Here is a 16,810-nt window from a genome sequence, read left to right on the forward strand (position 1 = left end):
GCTTCTGTAGGCGCAGGGCTGGTCAGACACCTTAGAGGGGCTTGTAATAAGCCCCCTGAGAGGGAGTTGGGGTGTCTGTACCTGGGTGTGACCTCATCCATGTGTGAGTAAGCATTGAGTGAGGCCATGAAGGATGGCTTGGCCTGAGAGAGCCAGAGGTAGGGTTGCTGGCTATGTGTTCTTGAAGGGCAGGTGGGCCTGTGATTTGCAGCAACCACAGGTGGGACAAGTGATGGTGAAGGACGAACTCATCTCTGGATATGCCCTGGGAATGCGGATCGGGGAAGCCCCCATCACACCAGGCACAGGACAGACCTCAGCTCTGCCCCATTCAGACCCTACCCCAATCTGTGCTCAGCCACAGGGGTCAGAAAGGCAGAGTCCTTAATGTGGAGAGGGAGCTAGAGGCCTCATTTTGTAGGAAACCAGGGCAGAGGAGTCACAGGGAACTTGTTGCTACCCCTCCTCTCCCATGTTTTCAGAGGGTTCTCTGAGTGCCAGTGTGGCTAGTGGGTGTGGGGCCCAGAGGGCATAGCCAGGACTCTCAGGGTAGCCATGTGAAGCAGACCCCGCGCCTAGTGGGGAAGAGCTTTCGCCAGTCTCAGCTGCCTATGTGAGCAGAAGCTGGCCACCTCCCCCTCTGTCTGGCTGACCTTGCGAAGTGCCTTCCAGCTCTGAGATTCGAGGAGAGCCCAAAAGGGCGGAACCAACCTTGCTCGGAGGCTCAGGGGTCATTCCCTGAAAAACATCTTCACTAGAAGGGAGTTGAGTCCCACATCCTCCAATTATGCTCCCATCCAGCCAGCCCACAATGGATTGCTCAGATAACCATCGGGGGCTGCACAAATTAACACTGAAACAATGCTGGCTGCTCGGCTATTTTTACAGTAGCCATACGCCCGGCCGAACCCCTGCGTCGTCCCGAGGGAGCAGGGCAAGAAAGGCCATGCGGATGCCGCCACCAGTCTGCATTCTGGGAGACAGAGGAAGGGCTCAGTGAGCCGCCCGGTGGCTCCAGGAAGCCTTTTCTTGGTCTGCTCACCACCAGATAGCAAAACAATTGGGGTCCCCCACCCCAAGGGAGAGGAAGGAGGCGTGGGGGAAATAGGGGTTCTGTTGTGCTTTTGTGTCTCTGCTCCTCAGATCATGGCCCCTGTGGGCCTGGCTGCTGGGGCCAGGCCAACACGTCCCCTCTCCACACCCCAAGTCCTTGCTCTGCTTTGGACTGTCTTCTGGGCCAGGCATCTTGGAAAGCCAGGCCCTGAGGCCCAGTGACTCCCCAGTGCTGTAGTTGTAAAGTGGCCGAGCCACGGTTCACACTTAAGTGCTGTAGTTGTAAAGTGGCCGAGCCACGGTTCACACTTAAGTGCTGTAGTTGTAAAGTGGCCGAGCCACGGTTCACACTTAAGTGCTGTAGTTGTAAAGTGGCCGAGCCACGGTTCACACTTAGCACCAGCTTCTGGCAGATCGCACTCTGGGAACCATCTGCCCAACAGCTCTTGCTGACCACCAACCCTGTCCCAGGCTCTGGGCAAATAGCGGTGGACAAGATAGGTCCTTGTCCCCATGGAGGCACTACTCTAGTCAAGGAGGAGACTACAAGGAGAAAAGGACATGAGTCAAGTCATTTTCAGGTGGTGGACAAGACAGACTCAGATGCCCACTGAAGATGTCCTGTACTCTGAGTGGTGAGCTGGCCCGGGTGATGGGGCCACATCTGGTCCAGCTTATGGCTGCTGAAAGGTGTGTGAGCTACACGTGGTCTGAGCTTTTGGTTTTTGTTTTGTTTTTTTAATTATTTTTATTTATTCATTTTTTAGAGAAGAGAAGAGAGAGGGAGAGAGAGAGAGAGAGAGAGAGAGAGAGAGAGAAGAGGGGGAGGAGCAGGAAGCATTAACTCCCATATGTGCCTTGACCAGGCAAGCCCAGGGTTTTGAACTGGCGGCCTCAGCATTCCAGGTCGATGCTTTATCCACTGCGCCACCACAGGTCAGGCATGAGCTTTTGGTTTTTTAAGAGAACCTAGATATCTTGATTTTGCTCTGAAATGTGGTATTTTCAGTGTTGACCACCGATTTGGATCATGAAGACAAGTTGTGTTCCAGGGTGCTTGGCTCTGAGGCAGACACCTTTGCCATCATCCTTTTCATTCTGCACATGGAGAAACAGGTGCACGGAGGGTTGGGTAGGCCCACTAGCCCTGGTTCCCCAGCTCCTCTGTCTTCTGTAGCCCTCTGCCATGTAGAGGTAAGCCCTTGAAGACGCCTAGTCTCTCTGGGCTGGGACTCATGATGCCCTTGTTTTCAAGGCTGAGCCGACAGGGAGAGGGAGGACTCGGGAACCTGAGGAGGTGCAGAAAGAAGGGGCTCCACCATGGTGGGTGGCAGATGTTCTCTCTAGTGTGGGGTCTAAGAAGGGGTGGGCTGAGAGTGACCATAGGCAGCTCCTGGAGCTTAGGGATTTGACCTTCTATGGGGCCTTCCATTGCCAAACTCAACACGGTGTCAGAACAGGGAGCCTGGATAATGCAAGAGTTGGAGCAAGCCAGAAAAAGGATGGGGAGGGGTGGACAAAAGGAGATGAGCTGGCTTTCTTACCTAGTCCTCATTAGTGCAAATCCCTTAATTTTTATGCTGCAGAGGTGAGACTGGTTAATGAATTGCAAGTGTGTTCATAAACATCCATTTTCCATATTTTGACGGAAACCCCATTTTTCAAATATTGTTTCCATTCCAGCCTGAAACCCCATTCTTCATTCATTTTATGTTTATCTATTCTTTAAACAGTTAGAAACAAGCACCTCCCGTGTGTTACGCACTGTGCTGAGTCATGAGTGAAATGGGAGTTGTCATTTTCTATGCAAATCCAAAATTTGGAAATTCTATTCGTTTCTAGAAAATTCAGGCAGGTGTTATTTGGAATGTGCCTTAGAACTGCCAGGGGTGTGTTGTATTTGGTAGAGGTGATGCCAGGGCAGGGGGTGGCTTCATGCTTATCTGCCTACAGGTACAGGTGAGATACGACACTCAAAGACGGCAAACGTGGGCTCCCGTGCTTCTCTTTAGCGGTTGCCCTAGGAATGGAATCTGTCAGTTTTTGAATCAGTGGGTCCCTGAGTACCTAGAGGGGGTCTGAATTGCTAAGGATGTTTTCAGATCAGTGGACAGACAAGGGGATGGCAGGTTCCCTGCCACAGACCTGGGCAGGTCAGAGCTGGCATGTGGGTGAGAAGGGAGAGGTTGTGTTGAAGACACACGGGCTGTTCCTTACCGCACCTTGGGTTCTATTTTGTCCCCCACAGAAAGCGAGGAGGAGATGGCCACCAAGGAGAAGCTGCAGTGTCTGAAAGACTTTCACAAGGACATCCTGAAACCATCCCCAGGGAAGAGCCCGGGCACGCGGCCTGAGGACGAGGCGGAAGGGAAGCCCCCACAAAGGGAGAAGTGGTCCAGCAAGATCGACTTTTTGCTCTCTGTGGCTGGTGGCTTCGTTGGCTTGGGCAACGTTTGGCGTTTTCCGTACCTCTGCTACAAAAATGGTGGAGGTGAGTCTAGGCTGGGCAGAGAGAAGGGTGGGCAGGGTGGCCTCTCGTGCCCTGCTTCCCCTAGTCCCCTCGTTGACTCTCCTCGGGCAGCCTGCCGCTCCGTCGTCCTGCCCCATCCTACCTTACAGGGAGGAGAGGAGCATGCTTGGGAATCAGCTGGTGTTCTGTCGGGGTCTTACTGTGTTACCTTGAGAAGATTCTTTACCTTCTCCGATCCTTCCGTTTGCTATCTCTGAAGAGGGGTGATGAGGCCAGACCCATGTCCCCCAAATCTCCCGACACACACACTCCCTTCATCAATTTCTTCTTGTCTACGTGCCTTTTGACTCCTCCTTACTTTACATCTTTCTTAACGTTTTCTTTGGTGTTTTTAACTTGCACCAAATGTAGTTCAAAAGCAGCTTCATTTCCTCCTGTAAATGGAAAACCAGTATTTTTTACCATAATGGAAAAGTATGCAGGAAATAAAAATACAGTGAAGATATTTTTTATTTTTTTTTAATTAAAAAGTTTTTTCTAGTTTTATTGAGCTATAATTGATGTATAACCTTGTATCAGTTTAAGGTGTTGTACAGCATAATGATTTGATATATGTTTATATTGCCAAATGGGGCCACCACAGTAAATTTAGTTAGCATGTATCACCTCACAGTTACACATTATTTTCTTCTTCTTCTTCTTTTTTTTTTTAAAGCAAGACAGAGGCGGGTAGACAGACAGGGACAGACAGGAAGGGAGAGAGGGGAGAAGCATTAATTTTTTGTTGCTTTCTCATATGTACCTTGACCCGGGACTCCAGTAGGGCGAGTGACCCCTTGCTCAAGCCAGTGACTTTGGACTCAAGCCAGAGACCGTGGGGTCATGTCTGTGATCTCACACTTGAGCTGGTGACCCTGCGCTCAAGCTGATGAGCCCGTTCTCAAGCCGGTGACCTCAGGATTTGGAACTTGGGTCCTCAGCATCCCAGGGCTATGCTCTGTCCACTGTGCCACTGCCTGGTCAGGCTACATATCTTTTTCTTGTCACAAGAACTTTTAAAGTTTCTCTCTTAGCAACTTTCAGGTGTAGTACAGTGTTATTAACTGTAGTCACCATGCTGTACATTCCATCCCCAGAACTTACTTATCTCATAACTGGGAGTCTACTTTTTACCCCCTCTACTCAGTGAAGATATTTTTTAAATGTAAGGTCTCTGTTTGTCTGGTTTGTTGGTTGGTTGGTTCAACTTTTTTGGTTTTTTAATTTTATTTTTGTGTTTTTTAACCTGAAGGCTCTGAGCTAGAACCCTCTCCTATAGGAGGTATGCAATCCAAGCAGCACATACTGGGGGTGTTCCTGCTGTGCAGTAGGAGGGGCCTGGAGAGGACTGGGTAGAGAGAACTGTCTGTCATTGAGGGCTTATCTGTCAGCAGAGACGGGCATGCTGCATACAGTTCATGTTAGGAGAACTACCTTTCGGGACGTTCTGCCTTAGAGCCTGGTTTCTCAACCCTTTGTAGGTCTCAGGCGCCTTTGGGACTCTGATGAGTGTTCTAGACGCTCCCCAGAGCAAAGCACATACACATAGACCCAAGCTGCCCACAGTTTCAAAGGGTTTATGGACCCGCTGAAGCCATTAGTGGACACCAGGTAGGAACCCTCGCCCTGGGGTTTTGCCCCTCACTCCTCCCCTGGCTCCCACCCCCGCTGAAGGTGCCCACCTCTTGCTTCTCATCACCGCTCCCTTCCAGCTAGTTCATCTCAGCTTCCTGCCCTGGGCAGGCCTGGGACAGGTGGGAGGAGGAAGAGGCTTCAATGAAGAGGTCATATTTGAGGTGGGTCTTAAGGTCTGAATAGTCCTTATTCAGGGGGACAATGTGGGGAAGGCAGGCAGGCAGTTGGCACAGCCTGACCAGAGGCTCAGATGCTAATAAAAGCAGTGGTTTTCAACCTTTTTACACTTGGGGACCAGTGAAAATAGACGAATGATTTCGGGGACCTCTAAGGCAGAAATGACCCTGAACATAAGTGAATTCGACTAAGACCATCGGGTCTATAATCTCCATACAATGCCAGGGTGGTTAACCTTTTTTGCGGAGTGACACAAAATTTCTGGCAGACCAGTGGTTGAAAAACACTGCTAAAAGCACCTCGTAGATTTGAAGAAGGTGAGAGGGCACACTGAAAAGGTGGTGCCCGCTGGACAGGTGGGCAGGGTCTGGAAAATTTTCAGCCACATCCAAGAGTTTGATTTTTACCCATCAGTGGCCTTTACCCATCACGTTCTTTACTCATTCTCTCTGGTTCCATTGGTTGGGAGGACTTGGGATTGAGCACCTGCAGTCCTGGCCCCTGTGCCAGCCACAGCCTGACCCTTGCCCTACTCTGCTCTCTCCACAGGTGCATTTCTCATACCGTATTTTATTTTCCTGTTTGGGGGCGGCCTGCCTGTGTTTTTCCTGGAGGTAATCATAGGCCAGTACACCTCTGAAGGGGGCATCACCTGCTGGGAAAAGATCTGCCCCTTGTTCTCTGGTAAGTATGGGTCAAAGGTCACCAGGGGCCTGGTGTTCATCAGTTCAGCAAATTTTTATTGAGCACCTGCTGTTTGCCAGGTACATTGGAGCCTCATACAAGTCACTTGGCACTGTGCCTGACACAAGGTGGCAGCCAGTACATGATATAGGCGGTGCTGCTCACAGTGACTGCTTAATAGGTGCTAGCTATTTCCACCTCTCTGGGTTGTTGGAGGACAGAGAAGCTGACGGCTGCTTAGCAGTATAGTGTGGAAGAAACGCAGTCATATTCAGGAGCCTTACTGTCTAGATTCGAGTCCCTCTTCTTCCTCTTGCTAACTCTTGTGACTTTGGGAAAGTCAGTCTCTTGGTGACTCAGTTTCCTTATCTATAAAATGGAAATGGAATGCTTACTTCATAGGAGTACTATGAAGACAACATGGCATAAGTCATGTAAAAGTGTCCACATAGTAAACACCAAATTAATGGTAGCTTTGTTATTATAACATTTAATCCTATGTCTATTACCTAGTATGCATTCATAAGATAATACAGTTATGATTATAATTGGCAAGGATGGGAGGATGTATGTCTAGTTAGTCATCCACATAAATTTATCTGTCATCCATCAAACCTTTCTTCAGTAGACTAGTCAATTTAGTTAGATTACTCAGCCATTTGTCTTTCCTTCTTTCTAGCATCCATCCATATACTCATCTACTTACTCACCCATCTATTTCATCTACCCAAACTGCCAACCAGTTGCTAGCCATACATCCAGTTAACAAATCAAATGTCCATCAATCCAACATCTACCCATTTAGCTAGCTATCAGTTCACATGACCATCTAACTATTCATCCATCTAACCCTCCTATCATTGACTTATCCCATTTCTATGCATTCTTCAATTCATCCAAGCCACCTACCCATCTATTTTTTTTACCTATCCATTTATCCAGTCATTCATTCCATCCTACAGATATTTGCTGGTCACTGTTGAAGGTCCCTTAGGGGGCACCCCACCTTCCATTTGAGTATGTGAACATGGTGAGTCGGGCCTTCCTCCTGATGCTTGTCTTGCTTTTGTCCACACGCACAGGCATTGGCTATGCTTCCATTGTGATCGTGTCCCTCCTGAATGTGTACTACATAATCATCCTGGCCTGGGCCACGTATTACCTGTTCCAGTCTTTCCAGTCAGACCTGCCATGGGCGCACTGCAACCACACCTGGAACACGCCCTTTTGCATGGAGGACACTATGCGCAAGAACAAGAGCCTGTGGATCACTCTCAACACCAGCAACTTCACCTCCCCTGTCACCGAGTTCTGGGAGTAAGGCTGGCCTCAACTAAGGAAGGAGGGAGGACATGGGTGGGGACAGAGGGGACAGCTCACTCCCTCATTCTCTCCCCAGTGATGTGGGAGTCACTATCTTGGGGTGGGATTGAGGAGGAGATAGGTACACATAATTCATAGAGATAAAATCCATGCCTTTGGTCTCAGACAGGCCTGGAATCAAGCCCTAGTTCTGCCATTTTATTGGCTGTTTGACCATCAGCAAGTTTCTGCCCCTTTCTGAGCCTCAGTTTCTTTAACTGTCAAATGAGGGCAATGTATTGTTTCAATACCCATGGGATCTCTGAGGATTTTTTTCCCAAAGACAGGTATATATGTACTTATATTGTCTGAAAAGTGATATAGTTTTCTTAATGTATTTTAGAAGAAATAGAGTAGCACATCAAACCTGTTATTGCACAGAGAAAAGTGCATATATGAAGCTGAAGTAGTTACTCAAGTGAAAAGGTGAGTAGATAGAATAAAAATTATGTGTCAGTTAGCTTTTGCTATGTAACAACCATCTCCAACTTGATGATTTTAAACAACCACCATTCTGCTGATTGGTAGTTTGGGCTGAGCTTGACTGGCAGTTCTTCTGTCTTTCCTGGGCTCCCTACTGAGTAGATCAGCTATAGAGCAGGAGGGTGGCTCTTCTGGGGCTGGTTAGTGGCTGGCTGCTAGGGTCCATATGATTTCATCACCCAGCAGGTTACCCTGAGCTTGTTCCAGTGGCAGCTTGACATTCTAAAGCAACAAATGGGATGGTCCCAGTGCAGGAGCACTTTATAAGCCTCGGCTTGTATCATTTTTTGTTTATGTCCCATTGGCAAAAGAAAGACACAAGACTAACCCAGATTCAAGAGGTAGAGAAATAGGTTCTGTCTCTATGAGAGGAGTGTAGAATTATGGGCACTTTTACAGTTTACCACACTACTGTCAATAGGAGCATATACATAGGACAAACATCAGAAAGGCAGAATGTGGAGGGGCTGGAAGTTTGGGTACCTCTTATCTGATTTATGGGAAAGTTCTTTTAACACAATCCTTTGTGGCCAATGAAAAACATATTTAGGCATCACTTTTGTTGCTGTTTGTGGGCAATTAAATGTGGGACTCAGCACTTGGGTGCCCCTTTCCATCTGGAAATAACTGAGGTAGCCTTGCATGAAGCCTGAAAGCGAGGAGCAGGGAATGCAGTTAGGGAGCAAGTGGACCCTAATCATCACAGGATGGTACTGTTCCCTCTCTTGTATGTGGCTTTGCTGTTTTCAGGGTGTCTCTGACCTCTTAGGACCCGGCCCAGGAACAGTTCCCACAGGAGGGGGGTTGGTCCCAGGCATGCTTTGGGGCTGGAGCTGGGAGGTAATAGGTACGGTCAGGCAGTCCTCACTCGGGTGGCGCCTGTCTCTGTCATGACACGTGAGCCTTTCTTTATATGCCCCCAGATTCCTGGGGCTACTTGGAGTGGGGCTCTTTATGTGTACATATTTTCCACTCGCAGACAAAGAGCCTCTACAAGCACATTCATCACCCCCTCAGCTCCCCACCCTCTGGAGAGCTGAGGTTACAGACAAAGAAATGCTCCACTTCATTCTTCTCACTTGAATGGGGCCCGAGACCACGGCCCTGTCCGCTTTCTGCTGTTCCTGGCACAGCCTGATCACCCATGGCCTGCCCCACCCAGGACACTGGCACTTAACCAGCCACTTGGCGCCTGTGGGAGCCTCATTGCCTAGGGCGTGATTGCTGCCTGGGTTCAAACCCTAGCTCTGCCGCTTTGAGCCTGGCCAGGTGCCTTCACCTCTGGACCTTGGTGTCCTCACCTGCACCTGGGGAGGTCATACCACTGCCCGCCCAGGGACGCAGGGTCACACTGACTTGAGAAGATGCATGGCCAACCCAAATAAACCTGGGCCCTTGTTATTTCTGCAGTGTCTTCACAGTAGATGACATACCCCGCAGGGGCATTTGGAACTGTAAGTATACATGGCCTTCAGAAGGTTATGAGTGGCCCCTCTCAAATGCCCGTATTGTCCCTCCTGCTGTAGGGGGTCCCTCTTTGCCTGTCTCCCTGCCTTCTAGGCCTGAGGGCTCTTGAGAAGACGCTCACGTGAGCGGTGAGGTCCTCAGGGTGTCCAGTTTTCACCCATGCACTCTCGCCTGCTTGTCTCCCAGGCTAGGCCCTGCCAGGGGATTTTAGGTCTCTGGCCTGGCAGAATCTCTAGTCAGAGTGCCCCACCTCCCCTCTTGGCCCAGAAGACATTAAGACAGTGTTTATCTTTGCATATTTCCTGGTCCTGCGGCACCTCCCCAGGCTTCACAAGATCCAGATAGACTTGCTCAGTCCGGTCAGTTCTGGCCCCTGTCTGCTGTTCCCTTCCTGTTGCAGCCTTCACACCCCCTCCTCCTGGGTGCTAGCAGAGCTCTGTGAGCCCACTTGAACATCCATAAATAAACTGCTCTCTTTCTAGAACACTGGAGGACTGGGGTCCCCAGAGGAGGAGCCTGGGAAGCAAGCTTAAGTGAGAGGACCAGACCTGCTGCCTGTGTGAACAGAGAGGCTTAGGCCACCGAGCCGCTGGGCCCGGGGCTGCAGCTCAGTGCCGCCAAGTCAGGCACTGGGCAAGAAGAGCCTGGCTGCCTGCCTTCAAGAACCTTCTGTTCTCTTGGTCATGAAAGAAGGGAAAGAGAACTAGTGTGGAATGACTGACTCCCATGAGCACTGTAATAGGGACTTGTCCCTGCCCTTTCATTCCATTGCAGGGGCCCTATAAACAGGAATATCTAGGAATCATCCCAAACTGCTTTCTACCTCAAATACCACATCCAGTTTGTAGGTCCTCTTGGCTCTCCCTTTCAGGTATATTCCGAGTCTGACCACCTTCCCCACTTACACTGCAGCGGTCTTCTCTTCTCTTCACCTTGGGACCCCCATCATCCCTCTCCCGGACCCCAACACTGGTGTCTCACTGCATTCCCTGCCTTGCCTTTGCATCTCTGCAATCAATTACGAATCCAAACGTATCATTTCTCAGCTCAGAATCCTCTCATGGCTTTTCCCATACTGTGTGATCTCTCCCAGCCAGAGGGCATTTTCGGTGTTTCCACGTAGTAAGTGCTCACTGACTGCTGATTGTTCTTATTAATTGCACATCTGCAGCCACTTGACTGTGTAGCCTAGAACAACAAGTCACTACCAACCTCTGGCCTCATTTCCCCGTCTGCAAATAGCCACCTGAGCTGGGCTTTGAGGGATGAGTGGAAGTTCAGTAGGCTGAAAAGGAGAGAAAAGACATTCTGGGTCGAAGGAGCATCCCATGAATCCTGAAAGCATGTGACTGTTTTGGGAACAGCTAGTCATTGGTTTGGCCAGAGCATAGGACACATGGGGCCAGAGAGAAGGATTGAGGCCTCAAATGTTAGGCTAAGTTTGAGCTTTGTTCCCTAGAAGGGGGAACCATGGAAGGTATTCAAGAAGGGGAGTGATGTGATTGAATCTGTGTTTATGGGCATTGCTTAATGAGCACACTGGTGGGAGAAAGGCTGGGACACGCATTAAGCACTGACTGTGTACAGGGCCTCAGAGGGCTTGGCCATCAGTGGGTCTAGGTGCCTATTGGGGTAAAACTTAACTTACATGGTTTCCCCTGAAAATAGCTACCAGCTGCCCAGTGACTAGCTTCGGGGTTGTCACTGAGAGAGGACTGCTGGGTTATTATGGGGGTGTCACTGGTACCCCTGTTGGGCTGCAGAGCAGTGAGAATCTCTCAAAGGCTGTTTCCCATGCCCCTCGAAGTGAAGTCCAGTCACAGCCATTGTTTCCCTTCTCTTCTCTTACTTGCACCAGATGCATGGGTCCCTAAACTCTCTTTCCTTTGGACAAATGATGCCTGATGGGTACTCAGGAGCTCCCTTGGAATCAAGATAACAAGGTACCATGGGACCTGATGCTTCCTCCAGGCCCTGGACAGAGAAGGACCTTGTTGATTATCCCTGCCCCCCTCTAGGTTTAAGAGAAGATAGTGGGGAGCAGTGGGTGGTGCTACCGTCTCATAAAATGGGAGGCTGGCTCAGGCTCCTGCGTGTCCCAGCTGCACAACCTTGGGGCAGTCACCTCCCCTGTCCAAACCCTCAGAGGTAGCATGGTCCCCAAACTTGAGCCTAGCCCAAGTGTTAAAAAAGCTGAGACGGCATGCAGGCATGGCTAATTAGATTGGAGGGCACTGAGGACCAAAGAGGTTAACTAACTTGACAAAGGTTACTGTGCAGCGAGACACAACAGAGTCCCCAGCTCTGACCTCAAACACTGGATACCACCTCCAGGGGTCTGTTTTTTTTTTTGTTTTTTTGTATTTTTCTGAAGCTGGAAACGGGGAGAGACAGTCAGACAGACTCCCGCATGCGCCCGACCGGGATCCACCCGGCACACCCACCAGGGGTGATGCTCTGACCACCAGGGGGCGATGCTCTGCCCCTCTGGGGCGTCGCTCTGCCGCGACCAGAGCCACTCTAGCGCCTGAGGCAGAGGCCAAGGAGCCATCCCCAGCGCCCGGGCCATCTTTGCTCCAATGGAGCCTTGGCTGCAGGAGGGGAAGAGAGAGAGAGGAAGGAGGGAGTGGGGGTGGAGAAGCAAATGGGCGCTTCTCCTATGTGCCCTGGCCGGGAATCGAACCCGGGTTCCCCGCACGCCAGGCCGACACTCTACCACTGAGCCAACTGGCCAGGGCCTCCAGGGGTCTGTTTTTATTAGCTATAAGTCCAGGGTAAGTCTGCAGTCAGAAGTAACACTGTGCTGTGTGTGTGTGTGTGTGTGTGTGTATGTGTGTTCCCACTCCGAGGGCCTGCATGGGGTCTTCTCTTGGCCTGGACCTTCCATGCCCACCCTGTCTCCCATGCTAAAGCACCATGCTCAGTTGGAGCCAGTGTGATGTCCTTTACCAGATCCCTGTGAAAGCTACCTGGGCTCCTGAGACAGTCATTACTCACTGGCTTTATATTTTATCTCTGAGTCACTGTGTGATGGGGAAGCAGAGCTTCTTCTCCTGGTCACCTCTGTCCTGTTCATCCCTGCTCTGGGGTCACCTCTGTCCTGAGGGTCCTGCTTAACTCCTAGCCCTGGGAGACAGGTGGGGCCAGATCTGGCCAAATGCCCCCCATCAGGCTGGAGCCACGCCTTCCTCCCCAGTTCCTTCAGAGCCCTCTGGGAGCTCAGCACGTATCATTAGACTTTATTAGAATCAAAGAAATGAGTCATATTTGCAAACAAGCCCGGCTCAGCCAATCTTCCACTGCAGCTGTCAGAAGGGGGGGCGGGGGAGAAAGTCTTGTGTGGCCCCATGCTCAGGGCAGACGGGCTCTTTTATAATTGTTGCTTCCATCAGTCTCCAGGGAAGAGCCATCGCCAATAAATGGCTGGCCGGCAGTCAAAAGGAAACGATTTGGCCCACTCGGAGGACGTATTTACATCTCTGAGTCCCGGCTGGACGGCAGCAGGCTGGCCAACTCAAAACAGACGTCCAGGCAATTCTTTTTTGGATCCCACCCTAGAATGAATCATTACTATTCTTGGACAAGAATGCAGCTCACCTCTGTATCGCCTTCCTCTGTATGAGAGATGCAGGGTAGTATGGGGTGCTGGGGACCTTGTGAAGGGCAGTGTAGGACCCAGCATACTGGTGGCTGGTCCCCAGTGTGGCATCAAAAACGGAACAGGAAAAAAACGGGCCCAGGGTTGTTTTTTATCTGGGTAATTTCAGATGAATTCCTGAACCTCTCTGAGCCTCAGTTTCCATATCAAACAAGTGGGTATAATCAATTTACTTGGCTAATGTCTATTGAGCAACTACTATGTGCCAGGTGCTGTTCTGGCTCGAGCAGTGATCAAGACATACACAGGCCCTGGCTCCATGTCTTGGCACTACAGTTTACGGAACACTCCCATGCTACACGGGGGGAAAGCGCATCGGAGCTGGTCTGCTTTGTGGCTGATGTCATTTTAGGAGGACTGGAAGACGTTAAACAGATACCACAAATAAAATTGTAATAGAAAAGTAAAAAGTGACGGGAAGTAAAGCTAGGGTACGGGAAGAAAGGTGACCAGGGATGCTTTTTACACGGGCTGGTCTGGAGAGACTGCCCTGGGGAAGTGGCAGGGTGGCAGGTCCTGTAATGAGTGGCCAAGGGACCAGCCAGTGCAAAGGTCTCGGGGCAGGAGCATGCTCCTCCGATTCTGGGAACATTCCAGAAGCCAGCGTGGCTAAAGGAGGAAGTGAAGGGCCGTGTGGGGATGAGGTTCGAGGTAGGACTACCCACTGTACACAGCTTGTCCTGGACGTGTCCCGTTTACACCTGTGGTCCCAGAGTCATTAGTAGGCACCACCCCCCCTTTAGGGTGTCTGGGTCTAAATGACAGTGTTTGGTCACATCTAGGAGGGTAGAAGGGGGAGGGCAAGTCGGGGGGCCTTATTGGCCAGGTAGGTAGGAGCCACAGGGGGAGGATGTGGAGCAGAGAAGGGGTGACCTGACCTAGGTCTGGGCAGATCAATGAGAACGAACTGGGGGCTGAGAGTGGAGGAGCTGTTGAAATAGCCCTGGGGAGCCATGGGGGGGAGGTGGCAGTGTTGGGGAAATATGGCCAGATTTGGGGTAACCTGTACAGGCTCCTGGCATGGTTAGGAGGCACCTGTGAGGGGCAGTGCACCGTGGCAGTCCCTCAGGCACATGGCACTATAGTTTATGGAACACTCCCATGCGACACGGGGGGAAAGCTCAACGAGGCTGGTCTGCTTTGTGGCTGATGCCATGCTGGTCCACCAGGGAAGGGGCTTGGGAAGGGTCCTTTGAACTACGTCCCTTCAAAAAGGGAATCAGATCGACCCACACACTTTGTGGCCTCCACAACTACCCTTGAGACGTCTTTGGAAAGGATGTCAGTCACTTTGGCCCCAAGCCCATGTCAGGCTCTGTTATGACAACCTCTGATTGATGAGACATATTTATTCCATTCCTAGAACATCTGCATAGCCCATTACAAACATTTCCTAGAATTTAAAATAATTTGTATAAAGCAGGTATGTGCACATTAAAAACACTCAAATAATGAAAAATATATTTAATGCCAAGTGATTCCCCTCCCACCAGCAGTGACACAACCAGTGCCTTGTATGCCCTGCCAGAAATAGTCTGTGCGTGTTCAAGCACAATGTGCATTCACCCCTTTTTACACAATAGGGAGCATGCCGTGGGCGCTGTTCCTCACCTTGCTTTGTTCATGTATTTATCTCCAGGATGGAGCTCCTTATCAGTACCCAGGGAGTTTTCCCCGCTGTCTCGTGGGCTGCCTCGCATTCCACTGTGTGTCTTTGTCCCTGCCCTGCCCCTATTGATGGCCATTTGGGTGGTTTCCAATTTTATGCTCTTACAGCACTGCCTTTGGCCACACGTGCAACAATAACTATGGGGGGGCATGTTGGAAATGAAATTGCTGGGTCAAAGAAAACATGCCTTACAATGTCACTGGAGGTACCATGAGATCCTACGAGGAGATTGCCACCAGCAAGGGAAAAAGCAGGTTGTGACTCAGGTTCCTTGTTGAAGCCTGCCTAACTGATCAGTTGTTTAGAACAAGCCGATGTGGCAGCCTCCCATTCATAGTGGGCACCCCTGGTTGTCCCAGAACAGTGGTGGGAGAAGGCAGAAAGGTGTCAGTAAACTAACTGTGGGCTTGGTGCAGTCAGAATCCCCGCTCCGGAGTTTCAAACTTCTCGACCACCCTGCTGCTAAAGAGAAAAGAAAAAGCTGTTTGATGACTGGGCACCTCAGCATTAGCTGAGCACCTACTGTGTGCCTGTGAGATTCTTATCCTTGGGATGTTTAGAGTCTGGTAGGCAAGCCAGACTTGTCACCTGAGGGTGACATCCAGAGAAGGCAGCCAGCGATGCTACAGTTAGACGTCTATGGAGCAGAGGGAAGCATGAGGACAGTGTGCTTGACGTTGGAGAGGGAGGAGCAGTATGGAGGTAGAAAGTGCTCTCCCTGACACTGCCCGCTCACCAGGAAGCCTTGGGCCACTGCCCAGCATGCCCTGGGCCTTCACTGAGGGCCCCGAGCTCTGGAGGCTGCACAGGGAAGGTTTTTTTGTTCTAAAGCTGCTGCAGACGCTAGGTCCATGTGCTTGGCAGGGGCCCAGCCGGGATGCAGCTGGCCGCCAGCCCTGCCTTATAGGGATGTCTGTCCACACCAGCCCCGCAATTTCAGGTGACCCCGGCCCTTAGCAGGAACTGGAGAGATTTCTTTTTAAAGTTTAGGTTCTATTTTCTCTGTGAATCAGAGGGGCAGTTAGGTGGAGTTCAGCTTTCAAAGTCAGATGGCCTGGGTATAGGGTGGCAGCTCTGTCCCCTGCTCTTTGTGTTCATAGGCAGTTGGATCCTCCAAGCCTCATTTTCCCCATCTGTAAAGGGACATATATGACCTCTAGTCATTGGATCAGATGAGATGAATTGAAAAGGCCTTGTTAGTGTTACTGTGGGCACACACCATCCCATGTGCCAGTGGGAAGCCCACTGATGTTGGGGTGACCAGCAAGAAACAAAGGAAACTAAGCTGCTCCCTTTTTTTTTTTTTTTTCTGAAGTTGGAAATGGGAGGCAGTCAGACAGACTCCCGCATGCGCCTGACCGGGATCCACCCGGCACGCCCACCAGGGGGCAATGCTCCTTCCATCTGGGGCATTGCTCTGTTGTGACCAGAGCCACCCCAGCGCCTGAGGCAGAGGCCACAGAGCCATCCTCAGTTCCCGGGCCAACTTTGCTCCAATGGATCTTGGCTGCGGAAGGGGAAGAGAGAGACAGAGAGGAAGGAGAGGCGGGGAAGGGTGGAGAGGCAGATGGGCACTTCTGTGTGCCCTGGCCAGGAATCGAACCCATGACTCCCACACGCCAGGCCGACGCTCTACCACTGAGCCAACTGGCCAGGGCTAAGCTGCCCCTTTTTAAGGTTTGCTAGTGGACATGCAAACTTTCCGTTCACCCAGTTACATACTTTTATTCACTCAAAACGTATTTACTGAGGCCTTACTGTGTGCCACGTGCTATCCAAGGTGCTGGGAGCACAGCAGAGAAAGGCCTTGCTTGAATGCCAGTTGAGTAGGAATTTTGGATTTATTCAGGGTCTTCATGTTGAAGCTTCTCTGGGGAAAAAAAGAAGCAATGAAAAAGTGTCCCCGATCCCAACCACAGGGAATGTCTCACGAATGGCTGAGAGCCGGAATGGCCTGGAAGGCTTTCCCATTGGCATCTTGGGCAGGAGCTGCTCGTGTTTTACAGATGAGGAAACCGAAGCACAAAGTCACACTCCCCTGCCTCTCCTGCTCAAGAGTGTGGCCCTCAAATAGGGAGCTGAATTTTTTTAGAAGCAACCCAGCTTCTCCCGA

The 16,810-nt window shown here is 50.7% G+C and overlaps 1 protein-coding gene across 3 annotated transcripts in view; it reads left to right on the forward strand.

Annotated features, from left to right (window-relative positions):
- SLC6A6 (solute carrier family 6 member 6) overlaps positions 1 to 16,810 on the forward strand; it is an 89,375-nt gene that overhangs the window by 41,432 nt on the left and 31,133 nt on the right. For all 3 annotated transcript variants that reach the window (XM_066245208.1, XM_066245210.1, XM_066245209.1), the window contains exons 2-4: positions 3,302 to 3,544; positions 5,924 to 6,058; positions 7,141 to 7,375. In XM_066245208.1, coding sequence (XP_066101305.1) covers positions 3,316 to 3,544; positions 5,924 to 6,058; positions 7,141 to 7,375 — 599 coding nt within the window. In that variant the 5' untranslated portion in view covers positions 3,302 to 3,315. The remainder of the gene's footprint in view (positions 1 to 3,301; positions 3,545 to 5,923; positions 6,059 to 7,140; positions 7,376 to 16,810) is intronic.

The sequence above is a fragment of the Saccopteryx bilineata genome, chromosome 10 (assembly GCF_036850765.1).
Source record: "Saccopteryx bilineata isolate mSacBil1 chromosome 10, mSacBil1_pri_phased_curated, whole genome shotgun sequence".
In the NCBI taxonomy this organism is placed as follows: domain Eukaryota; kingdom Metazoa; phylum Chordata; class Mammalia; order Chiroptera; family Emballonuridae; genus Saccopteryx; species Saccopteryx bilineata.